At 30.5% G+C, this 19,140-nt stretch overlaps 1 protein-coding gene across 30 annotated transcripts in view; it reads right to left on the bottom strand.

The window, feature by feature from the left end:
- LOC107453194 (ankyrin-2) overlaps positions 1–19,140 on the bottom strand; it is a 213,262-nt gene that overhangs the window by 108,064 nt on the left and 86,058 nt on the right. For all 30 annotated transcript variants that reach the window (XM_071186318.1, XM_071186317.1, XM_071186322.1 and 27 more), the window contains exons 2-7: positions 11,492–11,593; positions 7,902–8,000; positions 5,578–5,775; positions 3,934–4,119; positions 2,609–2,707; positions 1,849–1,947 (exon numbers count right to left, since the gene is read on the bottom strand). In XM_071186318.1, the coding sequence (XP_071042419.1) occupies positions 1,849–1,947; positions 2,609–2,707; positions 3,934–4,119; positions 5,578–5,775; positions 7,902–8,000; positions 11,492–11,593 (783 nt within the window). The remainder of the gene's footprint in view (positions 1–1,848; positions 1,948–2,608; positions 2,708–3,933; positions 4,120–5,577; positions 5,776–7,901; positions 8,001–11,491; positions 11,594–19,140) is intronic.

Below are 19,140 nucleotides of genomic sequence, written 5' to 3'. Positions count from 1 at the left end.
GCACTAAATGCTTTATTGCAAATAATATGCCATTTTCATAACTTCTCCAAGCTTGAACAGTTATACATGACTGTTTAGCCCATTTTTAGCTAGCGCTCTCTACTTTTATTCTGAAAATGGTACAAAACATCATTAAAAAAGCCACATTTTCGAAAAAATTAAATGGTTGTAGTCTAATTTTCTTAAAAATTCAAACTTACTCCAATGCTGCATTATCTGAGATCATAAAAATTTGGCACAATCTGAGAGTAAGGCATTGATTTTGATAATTTTAATTTGGATGGAAAAATATTGCCGAATTGGCGATTTTTAAAATAATTTAATAACTTTTAAATTATATGAGTTATTTGTCTGTTCTTAAATCTATAATTCTTCATGGCATGATGGCATAGATAGTTTAAAGTTATATATCTTTGAATATATTGTATTTCAACTATGGCTTTATTTATTTATTTTGGCGAAACAGCTTCGAAAAACAATGTAATTGCAGGCATACATTTAACGTTTAGCCAACACTTTCAACCTCATTAGATAACTAGAAGGCCCGCTATCAGCATATTTAAACTATTTAAATGTAGTGGTAGTCAAAATCAATGTAAATTTTATTTGTCAAATGAAGAACCAACTATGTAGAAATTTGGAACCACATTATGAATGCATAAAAATAAAATTTTCTGCGAAATTCAAGAGAGTTTGCAAGAATGTAGTTTGAGGCAGGCCATGATTTTCTTTTGTTTAGAAGATAATCATGGTAATATTAAATTTTATATGATGTAAATATTAAAGTATTTATGGAATTTCAACAATAAAGACGATTAATAATTAATGTGCGAAAATAAACTTCAATTAATGAAGCCAATGAATTGATGAAGATACAACATTTTATACGTTATGTTCGTTTATTAAATTTGAAATTATATTGGCTTTACTTAATTGTTTAGATAGTAGATAAATATTAATAGGGGATATATTTTTTGTTGCATCTATACATGTACTTGATCTTGTCTAATTCGAGAATAAAGATTTCAAATCTGAAATTAGTGTTGTTTCTAAAGCTGCAGATTTTTAAAATTACATTTTAGTCTATTTTCTGTCGAAATATACAAGTTTAAAAACGTTATATATAACATAGAGTTCTGTAAATGTTATGACAAACTTCTCGGGAAGTTAGGACACATAAGCAGGAAAATAACCATATAGGCACACATGCACGACAATTTCGTTCTAGATGGCTGGTGGAGCTTCTCTGTTATGATTTGTTTAGAACTGCACAAAGGACGATTCATAACAGGGAAAGCGCCCGCAGTGACGTATGACGACATTTCCGTTCATGGGTTCCAATGCAATTCTAATCTTGATTATGTACACCCCCAGAAATTTGTTGCAGCATTAATGAAGTTCCATGTTATACATAAAGTTTTCAAACTTTTACATTTCGACAAAAAATGGACTGAAATTGTTATTTCAACAAAAAAAAAATAGTAGCTTGGAGAGAGAAACTTGTTTGCAATCAGTGATGCAAAAGTATCTAAGATCTGTTTAAAAAAAATCCTATGCATCAGAGAACAACAATATTATTACCTAGTGTTATTTATTACCTAAATGATTTATTTAACTTAATTGTGATGCACAAAAGCAAACATGAATTAATTGAATTTGATTCAAAATTCATAAACATGGTTTGTAGCGTAAACAAATCGTACGTATAGTTTTAATTCTATGAAATTAGAATCCGAAGAATAAACTTCAAAGACCAAAAAATAAAAATAAATAACATAGAAACAACAGTTGAAAAGTTTATGAAATGGATAATTTGTGAGAAGAATGAAAAGTATTAAGAAAACTTACTCTAGTAGCTGCTTCAATATTGGCACCCTTTTCCAAAAGCAACATAACCATATTAATTTTACCCCATTTGGAAGCAACGTGAAGAGGTGTAATTTGATGCTAAAAAAATTATTAAAACAGTGTTATTACAGATGCGCTTTAAGACTTCAAAGTCAGTAGCATTATCAACATTGAGCATAATTAACTAAGTTTTAAATTAAAATCTCATGAGTAAACCCTTAATATTAGCTTAAAATGCAATGAAAATAAGCACATTTTAGTTTTACAGTAACCGTAACGTTGCGATGAAATTAAATTCATAATTTTGCTCATCTTTACGAAGGCTTATACAGATTCCAGCTATGAACTTTTATCGAGCTTATTAGTTATTCTCAGTAAATGCGAAATCTCACATTGGCACAATGTAGAGTAAAAATGCATAAAATTGTAATTTACAAAAATATTAATCAAGTTGCAAATTTCAGTTTATTAAAATGCTTAACATATAGTATAATATTAATATTATTAATAGTATCTTACTACTTTTGTGATTCAAATTTAGCAATTTTATGAATCGATATTTGTTTTTTCCTGTTCGATTTTTAACTACATTTAAATTTAACTTTGACAAATTGAATTTTTTTAAAACAATTTTAAGGTTCAATTTGAGATACATTAGGGTGTAAAATCAATTCCAACTATTTAAAGAGACGTATTTATCTATTTCATTCGGTGAATCAATTTGCATAGAATGATATACATAATAAAATAATAGTTTTACCTTAGCAGCGTAGTTTACGTCAGCACCTTTACTTAGAAGAATTTTAGCTATGTTTTCGTTACCATAATGAGCGGCTATGTGTAATGGTGTGAAACCACTCTGAAAAAAAAACCCAATTACTTACAAAAAATAAAAAGACATTGCTCTCTTTTTTAAATTAAATTGATATTTGAAAAAAAAACGCTTTTGAAACCTTCTTACAGTCAGATATATTTGTAAAGAAACACATAAAAAGCTTCAATATGAAAATTGGGACAGTATAACATTAGAGCAAGAATTTAAGAGTGTTTTTCGTAGCACTTTTGCAAATGAAGTTAAGTAATTTAAAAGTTAAAAACCTTTTAAAAATTGTCAACTGGGTAAAATTTTGGTTAAAAAGCTTTTTTCATGAGATTTCAGAGCATTTGGAACCAGCATTAAATAAATTTAAATTAATCTAGCCCTAAATCGTGTAAAGATAATACGAACATTAACGAACTACAGCTCGCTAAAGATTTCGAGGGGTTTTCTGGTTCAGAAATTTAAAAGAAAAAAACTGCATATTTCGAAATCTTATACTACGGAGTATGTGTACCAGTATACGAAACTGCTTTGACCGGAAACTATTTGATGTAGTTGAAAAACGGGCTCGCGGATGGCGCAGAAGGCAATCCGTACAGGAGGTAATCAGGCCTAAGGCCAGTTAAATGGCGATTTAGTAGAAATATGTGTTGGCGCAAGCAGTCAAAGCAATAATGAATCGCTAAATTCACTTATTTGCACGTTTTCTCCACAACACATATATTCCAGCAAATAAAAGTTGAAATTATTCGGCTATGGTTTCATGGGTTTACCCAGCATCATGGATGTCATGGGTATCCGAATAGGCAACACAACATTCAAATTTTTTCAAAAGACGGAAAGCAGTTCACCTTGCGGGTTCGGAACACCCCAGCAAAGAAGCTGGGTCTGCGATCTGTGAGTCTGAGGATTGCGTGCAATAGGGCCCAGGTATCACCGATTGATGATCTGAAAAACCCGAGAAAAAAAACCTATTTAAAATGTGATCTATGGGTGTGCGATCTATCAGTTCGAGGATTGCGTGCAAATATGGTCCAGGTATCACCGATTGATGACCTGAAAAACCCAAAGTGGAAAGTTCAAAAATTTTAAACTTGATTTTCCTAAAATCATTTCTTTTTTTGGTGTTTAAATTGCAGAAAAACTACTCGATCGATTTTCATGACAATTTGTAGAGAATTGATGTGGTTGTTGATAGTTTTTTAAATGCGATTTGTTTAAAGCAAAGGATAGATCAAAGATAGGTAGAAAGAAAAAGAGCGTACTTTAGAAGTAACATCCGGGTTGTGATCACTCTGAAGCAGTAGAGTAGCTGCCTTACAGTCATCTTTCTTTGCTGCTATGTGGAGAGCAGGCAATCGAACTCGGCCTTTTGTATCATTTTCAAGTAAGACGGCGACAACTTTGTCGTGGCCCTGTTGCAGCGCTACAGCTAGTGGGGTGAAGCCATCCTGAAACAGCAAAATAATTTATTTTATAACATCAATTTAAGAAAATATTAAATAATATCTATTCAAGGGCCAGGATAGCCTGGTTGGTAGAGCTTTGGACCAGTGTTAGTTGAAACGGGAGTTTGAATCCAGTTTGCCGAAGAATCCATGTGTATAAAATTGTGAGCGGTGCTCGTTAAATCTGCCGGGGTCAGAAAGTCCAACAAGTTCCCGCAACAAATCAATAACTCTGAGGGTACTGATCCATAAGTTCCTTTGTCTTCCGGATTGAGCTCAAAATCAGAAGGCTGTGGAGTTGAGCATTGGTAGTAGTAAACTCAAATTTGGATAAGTCGTTCATTGTCTGTTATAAAATAAAATGTCTATTCAAGAAAATATTTAATAACATATTTTGGCAGCGGTAATTTTAGGAGATATCTGGATCATTAATCCTTACAGGACAAGTTTTTTTCTTCAATTAAAGACAAATTATAGTTTTATTAGATAAAATAAGGTGAAAATAACATGTGTCTCCACCAGGTTTCTTAGACGAGACACATTGGTGCTTTCTTCTGAGGTGTTCCAGTGTAGCCGAATTGGTAAAAACAAGCCCATCGCAAAAAAGTATTGTTAAGAAAACTTTCCCAAATTGGTTTATCACTAAAAGGACCTGCAAAATATTTTTTTTTCTTCAATAGAACTGTCATGAAACTCTTCCTTTAAAAAAATGGAAGTCCATGATGTCTACAATTCGTAACTTTAAAACTTCTTAAATGACTTGTTTTGTATACTATGTTTTTTATATATTCTCAGAAATAGAAGCCTGGCAGAAAAAACCCTTTTACAATAACTATAAATTCCGAAAATAATGAGTAAATTTTCAACAGAAATAAAATAAAAAAAACATTGCACAAAATGTTCTAAAGGGACCAGAGATTTCCATTATTTTTTTCTCAAAACAACATAAAAGCAGAACATAATTTCAGAAATTCACAAAATTATAAGATTTCTCATAATTTCGGGATAACAGGACCTGTCACAAAAATTATATAAAAACATTTGATTAAGGAACATAAGGAGTAATGATTATCAAGATGATTCAACGCCACAGGGCACGTGATTACTACATTAAGCAAATATCGGGAGACGATATGCAAACATTAGAGGATACATAAACAAGTTGAGAAGATACATAAACAATCTAAAGAAACTTTTGCCTTGCAGTGAAAAAGCAAATATTGACATGCATGACCACTTAGCCAAATACTTCTTAAGAAAAATATGATTTAAAAAAAATAGTTTTAGGTAATTTAAGGTCATGGAACCAGAAAAGTCAAATTTCTTAGGAGGGCTAGATATAAAACGATTCTATATACAAAAGAAACGAAAATCCATGAATATTAAAGGATTTTTAAATATCACAATTTTATTTTTATTTTTAAAATGGTAGTATATTTATAAAATGCAATGATACTCTACCTCCGTTGCAAGGCTCTGGTTCGCCCCATTAGCCAATAGAAACGAGACCACCGAATCATGATTTTCCTGAGCTGCCATATACAAAGGTGTGAAGCCATTTTGTGATTGAACATTTACATTGGCACCCAGTTGAATTAAAACTTTAACTATCTCCTCTTGACCAGCAAGAGAAGCGATATGGAGGGCGGTGTTCCCTTTCTGAAAATAAATGTTAACAATTATAAAACGCTGAAATAAACATTTAAAAAATAACAAAAAGAATTACATTAAAAATAAACAATTATTACAAAATCAAATGAAACTTGACATTAAAATGCAGTTGATTAAAAAAAGGTAACTTATTTGAGATTTTCAGATTTTTAAGACTTTAGGTTTTATGGCATGCTTTTAGAAATTTTATTACAGAAACAAAAGCTTATTATATTTCATCCAGAGATTAGATGTATAATGAAGCATTCAAAAAAATATTTTTTTAAAATCATAGCAATGCTTTGAAAGACGCAAACGATTTAGAATATGTAAACGCTATAACAACTGCTTTCTTGAAGATGCAAACGATTTAAGATGTTTTAATTTTTAAGCTGCCATGGTATTATATGTATATGAAACAGTTAAAAGAATTATTATCAAAGTCATGACATCTTGAAAGTTGCAAACGATTTAGAATACGTGATCTGAATTTGTTAAGACTAACGGAATCTAATTTTTGTTTACAAATAGATTTTGAATATGAAAACCATTTTTAAATTTTTTTTTTGAAGTAATAATGATTATCTATGTCTACAAGCATACTATTAATGCAAGAGACCAAGGAAATTTTTTAAAATGGCACTTTAGTTGTAAATATAATTCTTTTTTTGAATTAGGTTTTAATATAATTCTTTTTATTTTAGCAACCAATGTTTAAATGATAATCATATAGCCAATATGACACCATGGTGCTTGAACAAAGCCAGGACAGTATGGTCGTCGTTTTTCTAGAAAATGATACAAAAAGCGTGCACAATTCATACATTTTTATAATGTTCGAGGAAAAAACCGCGGTATCTTTTATAGGTTTATAAGCCTAAGCTGTTCTAGGGAATGAGGATATGACCTTTAGTTATTGACTATAAATATTTTTTATGAATGCCGCGACGCTCTGGATAACTTTACTATGAATGATTCTTGATGTAACGAATAAAGACAGAAATGAATAAGAGACCGAAAGTATATCGATCAAGCAGTAAACTGGTGTAATAAGTAAATTAATAAGTGGAGTTGTATGTAAAAATGCTTATTAAGCTATTATTTGTTGTGGGGTTTTTGAAGACTACAAATATACTTTAATATACTACAAAGGATTGAAAAGATTTTTTTCTAAAAAATTTATTTTTTAATTAAGATCGTTTTGATATGAACTGTTCTTTTTTTACAAAAACATCAAGAATGCATGCTCTATTTCAATATTTATCTATTTTTATGATAATAATAAATTTTAAATAATTAAAAAGGCCTACCATTAAATTTTGCACAGGTATTTTATGTATTTTGTTTCCAAATTTAGTTATGAAGTATTTTTTTTAGAAATTAAAGCACTGCATTTGAGGTATAACTTAAAGAAATGAAAAGAATATATCTTTAATCTGAATGACTAAGAAAAATTTTGAAAAATTAGGCAAAAGCGTGCAAAAAAAATGTAGATTTAGATGTTTTCAATACCGAACAATTATTAAGTTTTCATTTTTATGATAAAATATATTCTTTTCAAAGTCAAATTATATTCAGCGCTTTTGCATACTTTGATCACTATCAATTAAAACAGAAAATATTAAACATATTTAAATAAAACAGCTGCATTCTTAAAAAAATATATTTTTTAAATAAATGTATAGAAAAAAATATTGGAAAAAATTATAATTTTTCTTGAAAGCTTTCAAAACATATTTTGAATGAGTAAAAAATGCCCAGTATTTTTCAGATATGACAATAGGAACTAAATTATTATAGATGTCACTTAAACAAGCTAAAAAAATTTCTTTTCCCTCTTGAACAAAAATTCATTAAACATTCTGTAAGTTTCTTGGAGAAGTTCCAAAATCTGAAAAAACTAAATCAGGGGGGGGGGGGAGAAGAAGAAAATTTTTATCCACCTAATTTACTCCAACATAAAAATTAACTTAGTAACATAGTTTTTTTTAAGCTTTGCACACGTTTTTATCTCACTTAAATGGTAACTCAGTTAATAATAAAATGATGAGATTTTTACGTAAACAAAAAGCCAAGTTAATTAAATTTCATTTTACAAGAAGAAAAAAGATTTAAAATATTGAAGGCGTATTTACCTTAGTAGCTGCATTTACGTTGGCGCCTCTTTTTAATAGTTCTGTCACTACATTTACGTGGCCTTCTTTAGCTGCAAGGTGCAATGCGTTCAAGCCATTCTGGAAGAAAAGAAATCTAAGTTACTGCAAACTGATGATTGAAGATCGAAAACTTCATGTTCTTTTAATGGTAAGAAATAAATTTAAGGGATTTTCACATTTTTAATCAACTTAACATTCATAACATAAACTACGTTTTAAAATACAAATATTCCAGTCTTGTTCTAAAAGGTTTTAATATAATAAAAGAAATACTTTAGACAAGTAGGAATGATTGGTAATTTCGAGAGAAGTCTGGACTTTGCTTTTGCTTAAGAAAGATTTTAATGATAAAAATGAATTTGCGTGAGCAAAAATTTGGTCCTTTGAAATTAGCTTTTATTTTGGCAAAAACAATATTATTTACATCAGAGGTGTCAAACTCAATTTCGCAGAGGGCCATATATTAAATTTAGAATATGTAGGCGGGCCAGATGCAAATAAAAAAATGTACTGAATTATTATAAAATTTTACTTATCTAACTATACAGTTTATAATATACGGTTGTTAAGAATCATATCAAAGTTATAACTCTATCTGTTATAAATACCAGACTTCTCTTGTTTTTGACAAGCTCATTGTCAGCAATTATTTTAAGAATTGATTGGAGATGTTTATTCGTAAGTCTTGCACGATGTTTGTTCCCATTTATTTTCATGACGGAAAGCATCTGCTCGCATAAAAAGGTGCTACCAAACATGCATGCTTTTTTAATTCCGTATAGTTATCCAAACTCTTGAAATATTGTGTATAAAATGTAAGAGCGTTAACCTCTTTAAATTTTTCTCCCAATATACTGTCCGATTGAAGATTTATCAACTCCATTTGCAAATGAACTGGTGCCTGTGAAGCTTCAAAATTGAATGTATTGAAAATTGGGAATTCTGTTTCATTCATTTTGTGGAAGTCTTCAAAACGATTGCTGAATTTCGTGATCAGATTTTGCAAAAGTTGAGAATATTCATCCAATTTTTTTTTGTTTCACTGTGCCAAATGATTTTAAATGAGGGAAATGATCCAAAGTTTGATTTTTTACCTGATTTTCCTACAGCCTCAACTTTCCTTCAAAGGCTTGAATACATGAATACATTTGAGTGACAATCAGATTTTTACCCTGTAACTTTACATTCAGATCAGTCAAGTGTTAATTCATATCTACCAAAAAGGCACTATCAATCCACCAGTCATTGTCACAATCAATTGGGTTGCCTTTTTCTAACATGAAAGCTTGAATAGGGTCACGTAATGGAAAAAATCTTTCTAAAACTACTCCTCGACTGAGCCAACGAACTTCGGTGAAATAAGGGACATCAAAAAAATTTTCGTCCAAATCTTGTAAAAACTGCCCGAACTGTCGGTGATTTAGTCCTCTACTCCTTATAAAATTTACTATTTTAATTATAGGTAGCATGACATGGTCTATTTTTAAATGTTTGGATGCCAATGATTCCTGATGAATTATACAGGGAAATCCCACAAAATTCCCTGATGTTTTCAGTTTTAATTAAGTTACAACGCTCGAATGTTTGCCAGCCATGGCAGGAGCGCCATCCGTAGTTGTGCTGCTAAGTATATTCCAGTCGAAGATTCCGCTTGTTGCTAAGAAATGGCGTTACTGTCTATCTCTCTCGCTTGTCTAGACACGCACTGCCCTTGAAATTACTTATAAATGTAGTGTGCACATTTTAAAACTTCCGTAGAGGAATCGAGTGAAGTGTAAAAGCTCTAAAAAACACGATTCTTCTTTCTGTGACACATCGCGATAGCGAGCAGTATTGATACGAACCGGGGGCCGGATGTGGCCCGCGGGCCGTATCTTTGACATGACTGATTTACATGTAAAACTAATTGGCTATTAACGGCTGACAGAAAATCTGGCAAAAGGATCAAGCTCTCGGGCTATTGATAAATAACTGGTTTAAACATACCATTGATAAAAACAACTGATATAAGCGCAGTATTGATAGACCACTGGTCTAAGCGTACTATTGAGAGAGAGAACTTCTCTAAGCGTGCTATTGATTAACAGGTATAAGCGTATTATTGATAGAGATAACTTATCTAAGTGCACTATTTAGAAAGAGAACTGGCTTAAGTTAAGCGTGCTACTGATAAACAAATGGTATAATCATACTATTTATCCACGACTGGTAAAAGCTATAAGTGTATACTGCATACAATTAACTGCAACACTGCGTAAAAAAAAACACTTTAGCAATATCATAGGTTATTCACAGTAAGTAATTTTCCTTCCTATAAAGAAAAATTTTATTTAGTTATTAAAGTATTTATTATGAATAACTTAGTTTTTGAAGATTATTACAAGTTCATTAATACAAAATAGCTCATAAGCTATTTATATTTCTGAATTTTTTTTTCTTTCTTAATGGTGGGCACTTGGGACGAAGACCCATTGGCCTCAGAAAATGCCAGAACTGCTACTCTCTTCTCGTTACCCAGTGGGCACCTGTGGCGAAGCCACGGCCGTGGAGCAGCGATGCCCACGTCAGACAACCGCAAACCCGTTTATAGGGCGGGTCACATTCACACACACAAAGGAGAAAAGACAGAGCACAGAGAGAAAGTAACATCCATGCCCTGAGCAGGATTCGAACCCGCGACTATCGGCTCCGCAGTCACACACGCTAACCACTGGGCCACCTGGTCGGCTATTTCTGAAGTTATTTCATTAATAAAGATTTGCTCATTAGTTTTTGCTGTTCATGAATTAAGAAATTCTAACTTCAACACAATCGTGGAGCCAAACCGGAAGTCTACTGTTTTGATTATAACACGCTTGTTTTAGATTGGCAGAGAATGTGTTAAACTTATATCAGACTTGTTTCTTTTTATAATTGGGTACTTGCAACTCAAGAGGAAAACAGCTGAAATCGCATACATGTGCCTAATCACATGGTGGTACATGGCGCGTTAGCGTTACAGATATTAGGCTCCGTTTACAATCACGCTGAATCAGTTTTGTATAAATTTACTTGAATGTATACAAGTGACATCACGTGTGTGTGTCGAACCTGATTTGCTGCTGAATTATGACAAACAACTTCCACGGGCCATGGTGGCTCGGGAGATACAGCGACCTTTTTTCAAGAAAGTGAACCGGGTTCGAATCCCAGCTATAACTGGTCAATACGAAGTCCGCACCCGGCTTCCGCCGACCACATTGCTAGTGCAAAAATATCCTCAGTGGTAGATGGATCATGGACTAGAGTCCCCTCGCAGTAAGACCAACTGTGCGTTTTTCGTGGCTTTCCTCTCCATGTAACGCAAATGCGGGTTTGTTCCATCAAAAAGTACTCCAAGAACGCAAAATTTCTCTCAATACTTAATCCAGGAGTACCCTTGTCTTCCACATTGGGTTCAAAATTACAATTTATTCTTAACATTTAGGATAAATAAAGCAGTACCTAAATAACGATAACTGCATGATCTATTCAAAATATTTAGGGTAATTCAGGCGAAACAAGGTGTTTTAAAAGTAAAAATTACTTACTGCATTGCTTGTGTTTATATCGATGTTTCCTTTTAAATATTCAACTATTTTCTCCACATTTCCAGATCTTGCAGCTCGTAAAAAGCTGGCATTGCCATCCGTCTGTAAAAAAAAATAGATTCCGTTAGTTTATTTTATCAATTAGTTTATAAAAAAAATCATATCTTTAATTGAAAACAAGTTTCGAAGTTTTTAATTCAGCCTCAGTTACGATTCATTAGATTTGGATTGCATTTATTTTCCATGCTTAAGTTTGTAACCCTTTTAAAATTCATTTTCTTAAAAAGACTCTAAAATAATATATTAAGGCCGGTCATTACGAAACATTATGCATACGTAAGTTTTTCCTAATATTTAAGTAAACACATAGAATCAAAAAATTATAAGAAATATTCCAATTAAAATTAAAGCGCATCAGAATCATTGAAGAAAAATCATATCATGAATATCATCATAATATATGCATATATCATCATAATTATATATCATAATAATAATTATATTATCATAATAAGTAAACACCGAAGAGCCATTACATTATGACCACCCTCCATCTATAACAATGGGTTCGCCCATGTTTTCATGGTTTCTCGCCCAGGAACAATGTTTTCATGGGTCACATTAGGACCCATAATCCTCATAGAACAATCCCTGACGTCTGTAAGCTAATTGAACATAGTTGCAGAGCAGGTTCTACCATTCATGGCAGCAGTTTTTACTGCGGGGGATGGTGTTTACCAACAGGATAATGCACCATGCCATAAGGGTCGAATCGTCATAGATTAGTTCGAGGAACATTCCAGTGACTTTCAAGTCATGTCTTGGCCCCCAAATTCACCTGATCTTAACCCAATAGAGCATTTGTGGTCCTACTTGAAAAACCAAATTCATGCTGCCACGCTACCCCCTCGCAATCTGAGGGAATTGCTGGACCAGTTGGTGGGCGCTTGGTACCAGATACCTCAAACTACCTATCAGCACCTTGTGGAATCAATGCCATAGCGGGTGCTAGCAGTTTTAAGGGCTAAAGGTGGTTCTACATGTTATTAGCAGGGTGGTCATAATGTAATGGCTCTTCGGTGAATATCATAATATATATTAATTATATCATCATAATGGATACATTTGACTATTAAAACCAGAGTTATAGATATAAATGATGAAAAGAATTACTTTTACCATATAGCGCAAATTTTACATTTATTATAAATATCTTAAATTTTATTAAAAATGAAGTAAACAATTAAATAAAAAAACTATCCTACATCTGTAATTATTAGGATTGCACTCAGTATCCGAAGAAAAAAACAATGCATATATAATTTGCATTACAAATTAAATTGAACTTATTATTCTTTTTTATCTTATTAAATAAGTGTTTTGGTGTGATACCACTTGTAGTAGGTATTCTAGGATAGCTTATTGACCTGTTAACCAATGAGCAATAAAGTACTCGTCAGTAAAGCAGCGAACTTTTTTTTAAATTAAGAAGTCTTATACATCTTTCCAATTTAAATTACCTAAATTCAGAAGTTGAAATTTCATTGTTATTGATTATATATAAATAATGAATATCAAAAATAAACTTGCAAATTGCTAAGAACTCATCTAAATATTTAAATGAAAAAATATTGAAAAATCCATAAAATTTAAGATTTATTTCAAATCAAAATAAAAGGAAAGTCTAAATTCGTGAAATATTATAAGCAGTTTTTAATAATTATTCTCATTGTGCAGATAGTTCATATTAACTTCGTAGTAATTTATGCTTTCCGGCACTAAGTGTGCCACAAAGGCATTAATCTCATTGTATCTAATATTGCACACTAGTTATTCAAATAAAAGTTTTCGTTGCCCTAAGCAAAACATTCGAATATTTGTTTGCATTGCACTATGTTTAAAATATTCAAAATAATATATATATATATATCTTNATATATATAGCTAGCAATTAGTTAATCTATAGTGACTAAGATACGAATTATAATTCCATGTACAAAATTTGTATAATTTATAGAACAGTGAATAGAAGTAAGTCCTATTTAAAAATATTCCTAAGATTAGGCATAGATCATATAGGTAATAAAAAACCGATGTGGATCATGCATTCTAAATATTGCATTACTGCTTAATTATAAAAATCAGTCATATATTTTGCTAAGCCTCCAAGTGTGAAATAAAAAACTTAGCTTTTTCATGGATTTAAAGAAGGTGACAAAACAAAACATATTAAAAATTAACATTGCTTATTTTTACCTTATTTAAAAGTACTTATGTTTTGTTGTTAATTAAAGCTAAAAATTCTCATAAAAATCTTCGTACAAATAATCAAGTTTCATTCTTCTTTTAATTTCAGAATTTATTAATAAATGCAATGAACTTTCTTTTCAGTTCATTTGTCATTATTAATGTTGGCGGTGAAACGCAAACATCAAAAGAATATAAAACTCGCTAAAAGCCCACACACTTTTAAAACAATGGCAACTTTGTTTATTCCATTTGTAGGGGTTCCAAATGCACGTGAAGCGAATGACAGTCTTGGTTTAAACATAAAACATATGTATTTCCATTTGAATAATAATCATACGTTTCCGTTTGTCCCATGCAACTAAATATTTTAAAATTGCGAGTTTAGAAAAAGAATATTGGATATTTTTGAATGTGTTCAAATAAAGTAGAATACTTATGTCAATATTGAGTAAGCACGATTTATCCAAGTTTTAGTATACTGTTCATTGTCACTACCGATCACAGTGATGATAAAAAGTATCCACATTTAGTGCATTCTTAGAAAATCGGTTCAAAGTTGAATCGTGATATAGGTGCATTTTGAGCTGTGCTAGTGTTCAACTTTGTTTGCTCTAAAGTTGAGTATTGTGGAGTAATTGATTGTATTATTAACTTTCAAGATCAACTTTACATCGTATTAAAGCTGCACTAATTTTGAATTACATCATGACTCAATCGAGCCCTTACGAAGGTTAAAACAAATGTGAATGATATGGCTCGATTTGGTGCTTCTCAAGGCTGCAAAACATTTGAACGTCAATATGGTTGAAGTTGAGATTTAGCAAGGTTTCTACAAATGCGTAAGGTAATGTGGATCAGCTTGACAGTTAATTGCTACAAATGTGTAAAACGATATGGTGAAACTTGACAGTTAATTGCAGCAAATGTGAAAGTCAATATGGTTCATTACGACATTTGGTAAGGTTGCAACGAACGTTAATATGGTTCATTTAGACATTTAGTAAGATTGCGACGAACTTCGATGTGGTTCATTTGGACATTTAGTAAGGTTGCGACGAACTTCGATGTGGTTAATTTGAACATTTAGTAAGGTTGCGACGAACTTCGATGTGGTTCATTTGGACATTTAGTAAGGTTGCAACAAATGTTAACGACAATATGATTCAATTTGACGCCTATTAAGGTTACTACAATATTGTATAGCAATGTGCATCAACGGAATAAAGATATCATAAATTGGATTTCCGTTGACATTGGGCTAACTATTAAAAGTTTTAGTGGTTTTCATTTCCAATCAACGCAAAAGCAAGTTATTTTAACTTAAAAAGAGAAACGCTAGTGCTTGTCTCCGTTACTGATTCAAGCGTCCTTCGAATCATGAGAGCCACCCATCCGAATCAGGGATATTCAGTTCAACCCTGGACACAACTACTGATTTGTTCTAATTGATTAAGGGATCTTTCCTTTTGGTTTAAGGGATTCAAATAAGACATTCTACCAATCAAAGTAAAACGGATATTTTGATATCGGAATAGATGATTTGGATTTTATGAAGAATTATGAATAGATTCTTTAATGAAATTCACTAATATAAGCTATACAATAAAGAGAATAATTTATGTCATAATTTTCAAACAAAATCTTTTTTATTTAAAGATTTATTAGGTAAAATTCAGTACAATGCCAGAAATTGATCGTTTAATTATATCCACTAAGAATTAAAAAATTTTATACACTAAAATTAATATTTTATGTCATTACTATTTTTTTAATCGAATAATTCGCAGTTATTTTTTATTCAAAGATTTATTACGTGAAATTTGGTGAAAAAATTTCAAAACCATTTTCTTTGAATAGTTTCTTTAAAACTGAATGTGACAGTTCTCGCCAAAACCACTTTCATACTAATGACATAAGTTTTACTGTTTGAGATAAGTCAGCACTTTTTTTTGATAACTTAATAGTTCTCTGACAGAAGAATGAAATTCTGAATCTGCAAAATCTGTTAGTTTCAGAAGTGTAAAATAAAGTATTTCTAAGAAAAAGTAAACAAAACAAAAAAAAAACAAAGCTATTTCTTTCTCACAAAATATCTTCCCTCTTAAAAGAACAGATTGACAGAATTTTTATCGTTTTTAACAACATGAAAGTTTAAAAATCATTTGTTAAGAACTTTTTACTTTGAAAGTCAGTTTTATTCTTCATTTGAACTTTATGTAAAAAGAATTTTCATCATAATAAGGAGAAAAGAATTTTCTCGAATCTAGATTTTATTTATTTACAAAAAACTGATTGGTGGAGTGCATATTTGCTCGAACATGTAGATTCCTTAATGGACATTTAAATTTCTTTTAAGAAAAAAACTACTAATGATAAATGCGACTATTTTGGAATTGATTAATCGATACTAACGGGGTGTGGAGTAATCATATTGCTGATAATGAGAACAGGGGTGTATTATTGGTTAAGTTTTTATTATAATTCGATTCACGAAAACTGAAGAACATTTTTTGTTTAATTATACATAGTTTTCTACACTTGAAAAACAAAAGAGTTCATTGCATATTTGCAGAAATTCACTAAAATTAAATAGATTACTAAGACCAATTTTCCAAATTAAGGGTACAAATTACTTTAAATCTTTATTATAAATAATCATTTATATTATGAAAAATAAAAAATATATTATGGTGTCAATTTTTGCATCAAATTATGTAAGTAAGGTCTGAACGCTACGACTAATTCCTTTTAAAAAAAGTAATTGGAAAATTATCTTTCTGACAGCTCACTTTATTTTAAAGACTATACAACAAACAAAGATTTTAAATTAAACATTTTATATTTATTTAAATTTAGTACAGAATTTAAAATGATTCAATGGTACACTCAAAGTAAAAGAACTGACCATAATAATTTCTTAGGTATATAAAAACCTATTTGAAGCAATATAATGATAAATCACATTTTTATATTGGATGTTTTTAACAAAAACCACCAACATTTCAATGTAAGCAATAAGATGTTTCTGTGAATTGTGTTTTTATATAGTCGAAACTCTGAAAATTATGAAATACTCATTTCGAAAAAATGCAACTGAGGAGGTTCTGTGTAAAAATGTCACAATCGGTGCAATATGGCTTATGGTGCATTGCATGCAGCAGCGGTTGGTACAAAATGGCTTGTATTAAAAAAAAATATACTGATAATACAGATTAATAAGCTACATTGCACCAAGCTCCTAAAGGAAACGGGGCGATGAATTGGATACAGAACGCTGAAGAATGTGGAAGAAATGGGAAAAAGAGGTTAGGTTCCTGGAGCACATATTTTTATAAGTAGAAAAAATACTTCCAAAAATGTTAGAAAAGTTGATTTTGCATGATATCGATACATTGAAATATATTTTTGTTGAATTTACTTCATTCTCAATAAGTTTTTTAAGTTGAATCTAATATAATTATTGAAGTTTTATTACATTAAGGTCTAATTATGACTGAAAGTGGAAGTCAATTTGAAAAGAAATTTGCTTAATACTATAGTTTAACGATAACCAATATTTTGAAGAGTAATAGTCATAAATCCATAATCCATTGGTTTGAAATAAATTATTATCATAAATCCATTTATATGAAATAAAGTTGACACAAGTTTAAACATCTTTTACTATTCGGCTCCTTTTAATTTTTTATCCAGGTCACCAGATTAGCATACATATATCTAAAGAGAAATATATTTTATTTTGTATACAGAAGGGAAAGAATTTTTTTTCTATGTTTGTTAAAATTACTTAATTTTATTAGTTTTAAGGGATAAGAAGATTGGAAAAAGTCTATAAATCAAGACTCATAGACTTGTAAAAGTAATTTTTTTTAAGTTCGATAATATTGCGAAAGTATAGGAAGGTGAATCGAGAACTACCCTGTCCCCTTAAAGGGTAAAAATTATCAGAAATGCATAAATATTTGTGTTCTAGCTTTAAAAATAGAACTTTCACTTTAAAAAGAAATTTATTTCCACAGCTGTAATCTTTTATACAATTGCATAGTTTAGTGACCACCTTAATATGTATTTTGGACGGTGAGTGGTACTGGGCTATATTATTATCAATTATCAAAGTACTGTTTTGTAGTTTTGTAGCTTCTTTGTACATAAAAATATTATCATAATCTTAACATTTCAAAAAAATCAAGGTTTAAGGTTTCTATACAATTTCGAACCATAATTTATAATTTTATTTGGCCAGCGCATGGTTAATATTGTATCCACATAGCTGACAATTTGTCTCTTAAACGCCACTTTATAAATTTTCCTACAACACTCAGCAATTGTACACAGAATTTTACGACATTTGTACAAAATGCCGCAAATGCTCGTTATTATTAAACTAAACAAAGTGTAATGAATAAAAGGGATAAAGTATCGAAAATTTTCAAAAGACTATTTAACAGGATCTTCGTTTTAAAATTAATAATTACAAAAATAATTTTAAGTTAAGTTTCATAATGCTTGTACATCATCTCGTAAATGATCTTTATTATTTCATTAATGAAGGAAAAGTTTAAAGAATTAAGTGGATAATGAGTCGAAAACTTCATAACGGTGATTAAACTTGTTCCGTTGCTTAGCTCTATAATTATGAAAGTAATTTTATATCCTCTTTACATACTACCATAAATGCTCTTCCCAATTTTACTAGTGTAATGAATTCATCAGGATAAAGTGCAAAACTTTTCATAAGTCTATTTAATATGTTCTTTCACTCGTCTGTTTAAGATATACTTTTTTGACATTTGCGCACTATTTTGTAAATGCATTTCATTATTTAACTGGTCAAAGAGAAATGAAATATTGGGAAGGACTTATATTTCTGTAAAATATTTCAATAGTGTATGTTTGCGTAACATTTTCCAAAACGTTATTGCGATATAATTCTTAAAAATAATATTTCTTCCAAGTTTAATAAAATAAGCGGATGAAGTGTGGAAAATTTTTAAAAGACTATATAACGTGTTCTTCGTTTTAGCTCTATAATTATGAAAATTTTATGACATTTGCATACACTGCTACAATTGCGCTTCATAATTTCTCTAGTGCAATAAATTCACTAGGATAAAGTGCAAAAATTTTCCTAAGTCAATTTAACACAGTTTTATGACATTTGTATATTACACTGGTTATGCATTTCATTATTTAACCTATTAAAAAAAAAGGAAGGGTTTATATTTTGGTTAAATATTTCAATAATGTATGTTTAAGTATTTCCCTAAATGTTATTATGATGCAAAAAATAATAAATGCTAAAACCGTGCAAGCGATACAAAAGTAAAATATCTGCATATAGACTTTTATGTTTTAGCGTGATATGCAAGATTGTATACATGAAACAAAGAACTGCAAAA

This window comes from Parasteatoda tepidariorum, chromosome 10, assembly GCF_043381705.1.
Source record: "Parasteatoda tepidariorum isolate YZ-2023 chromosome 10, CAS_Ptep_4.0, whole genome shotgun sequence".
NCBI classification, from domain to species: domain Eukaryota; kingdom Metazoa; phylum Arthropoda; class Arachnida; order Araneae; family Theridiidae; genus Parasteatoda; species Parasteatoda tepidariorum.
Note: the sequence above shows the minus strand (reverse complement) of the source record. Positions and strands in the feature narration are given on the sequence as shown.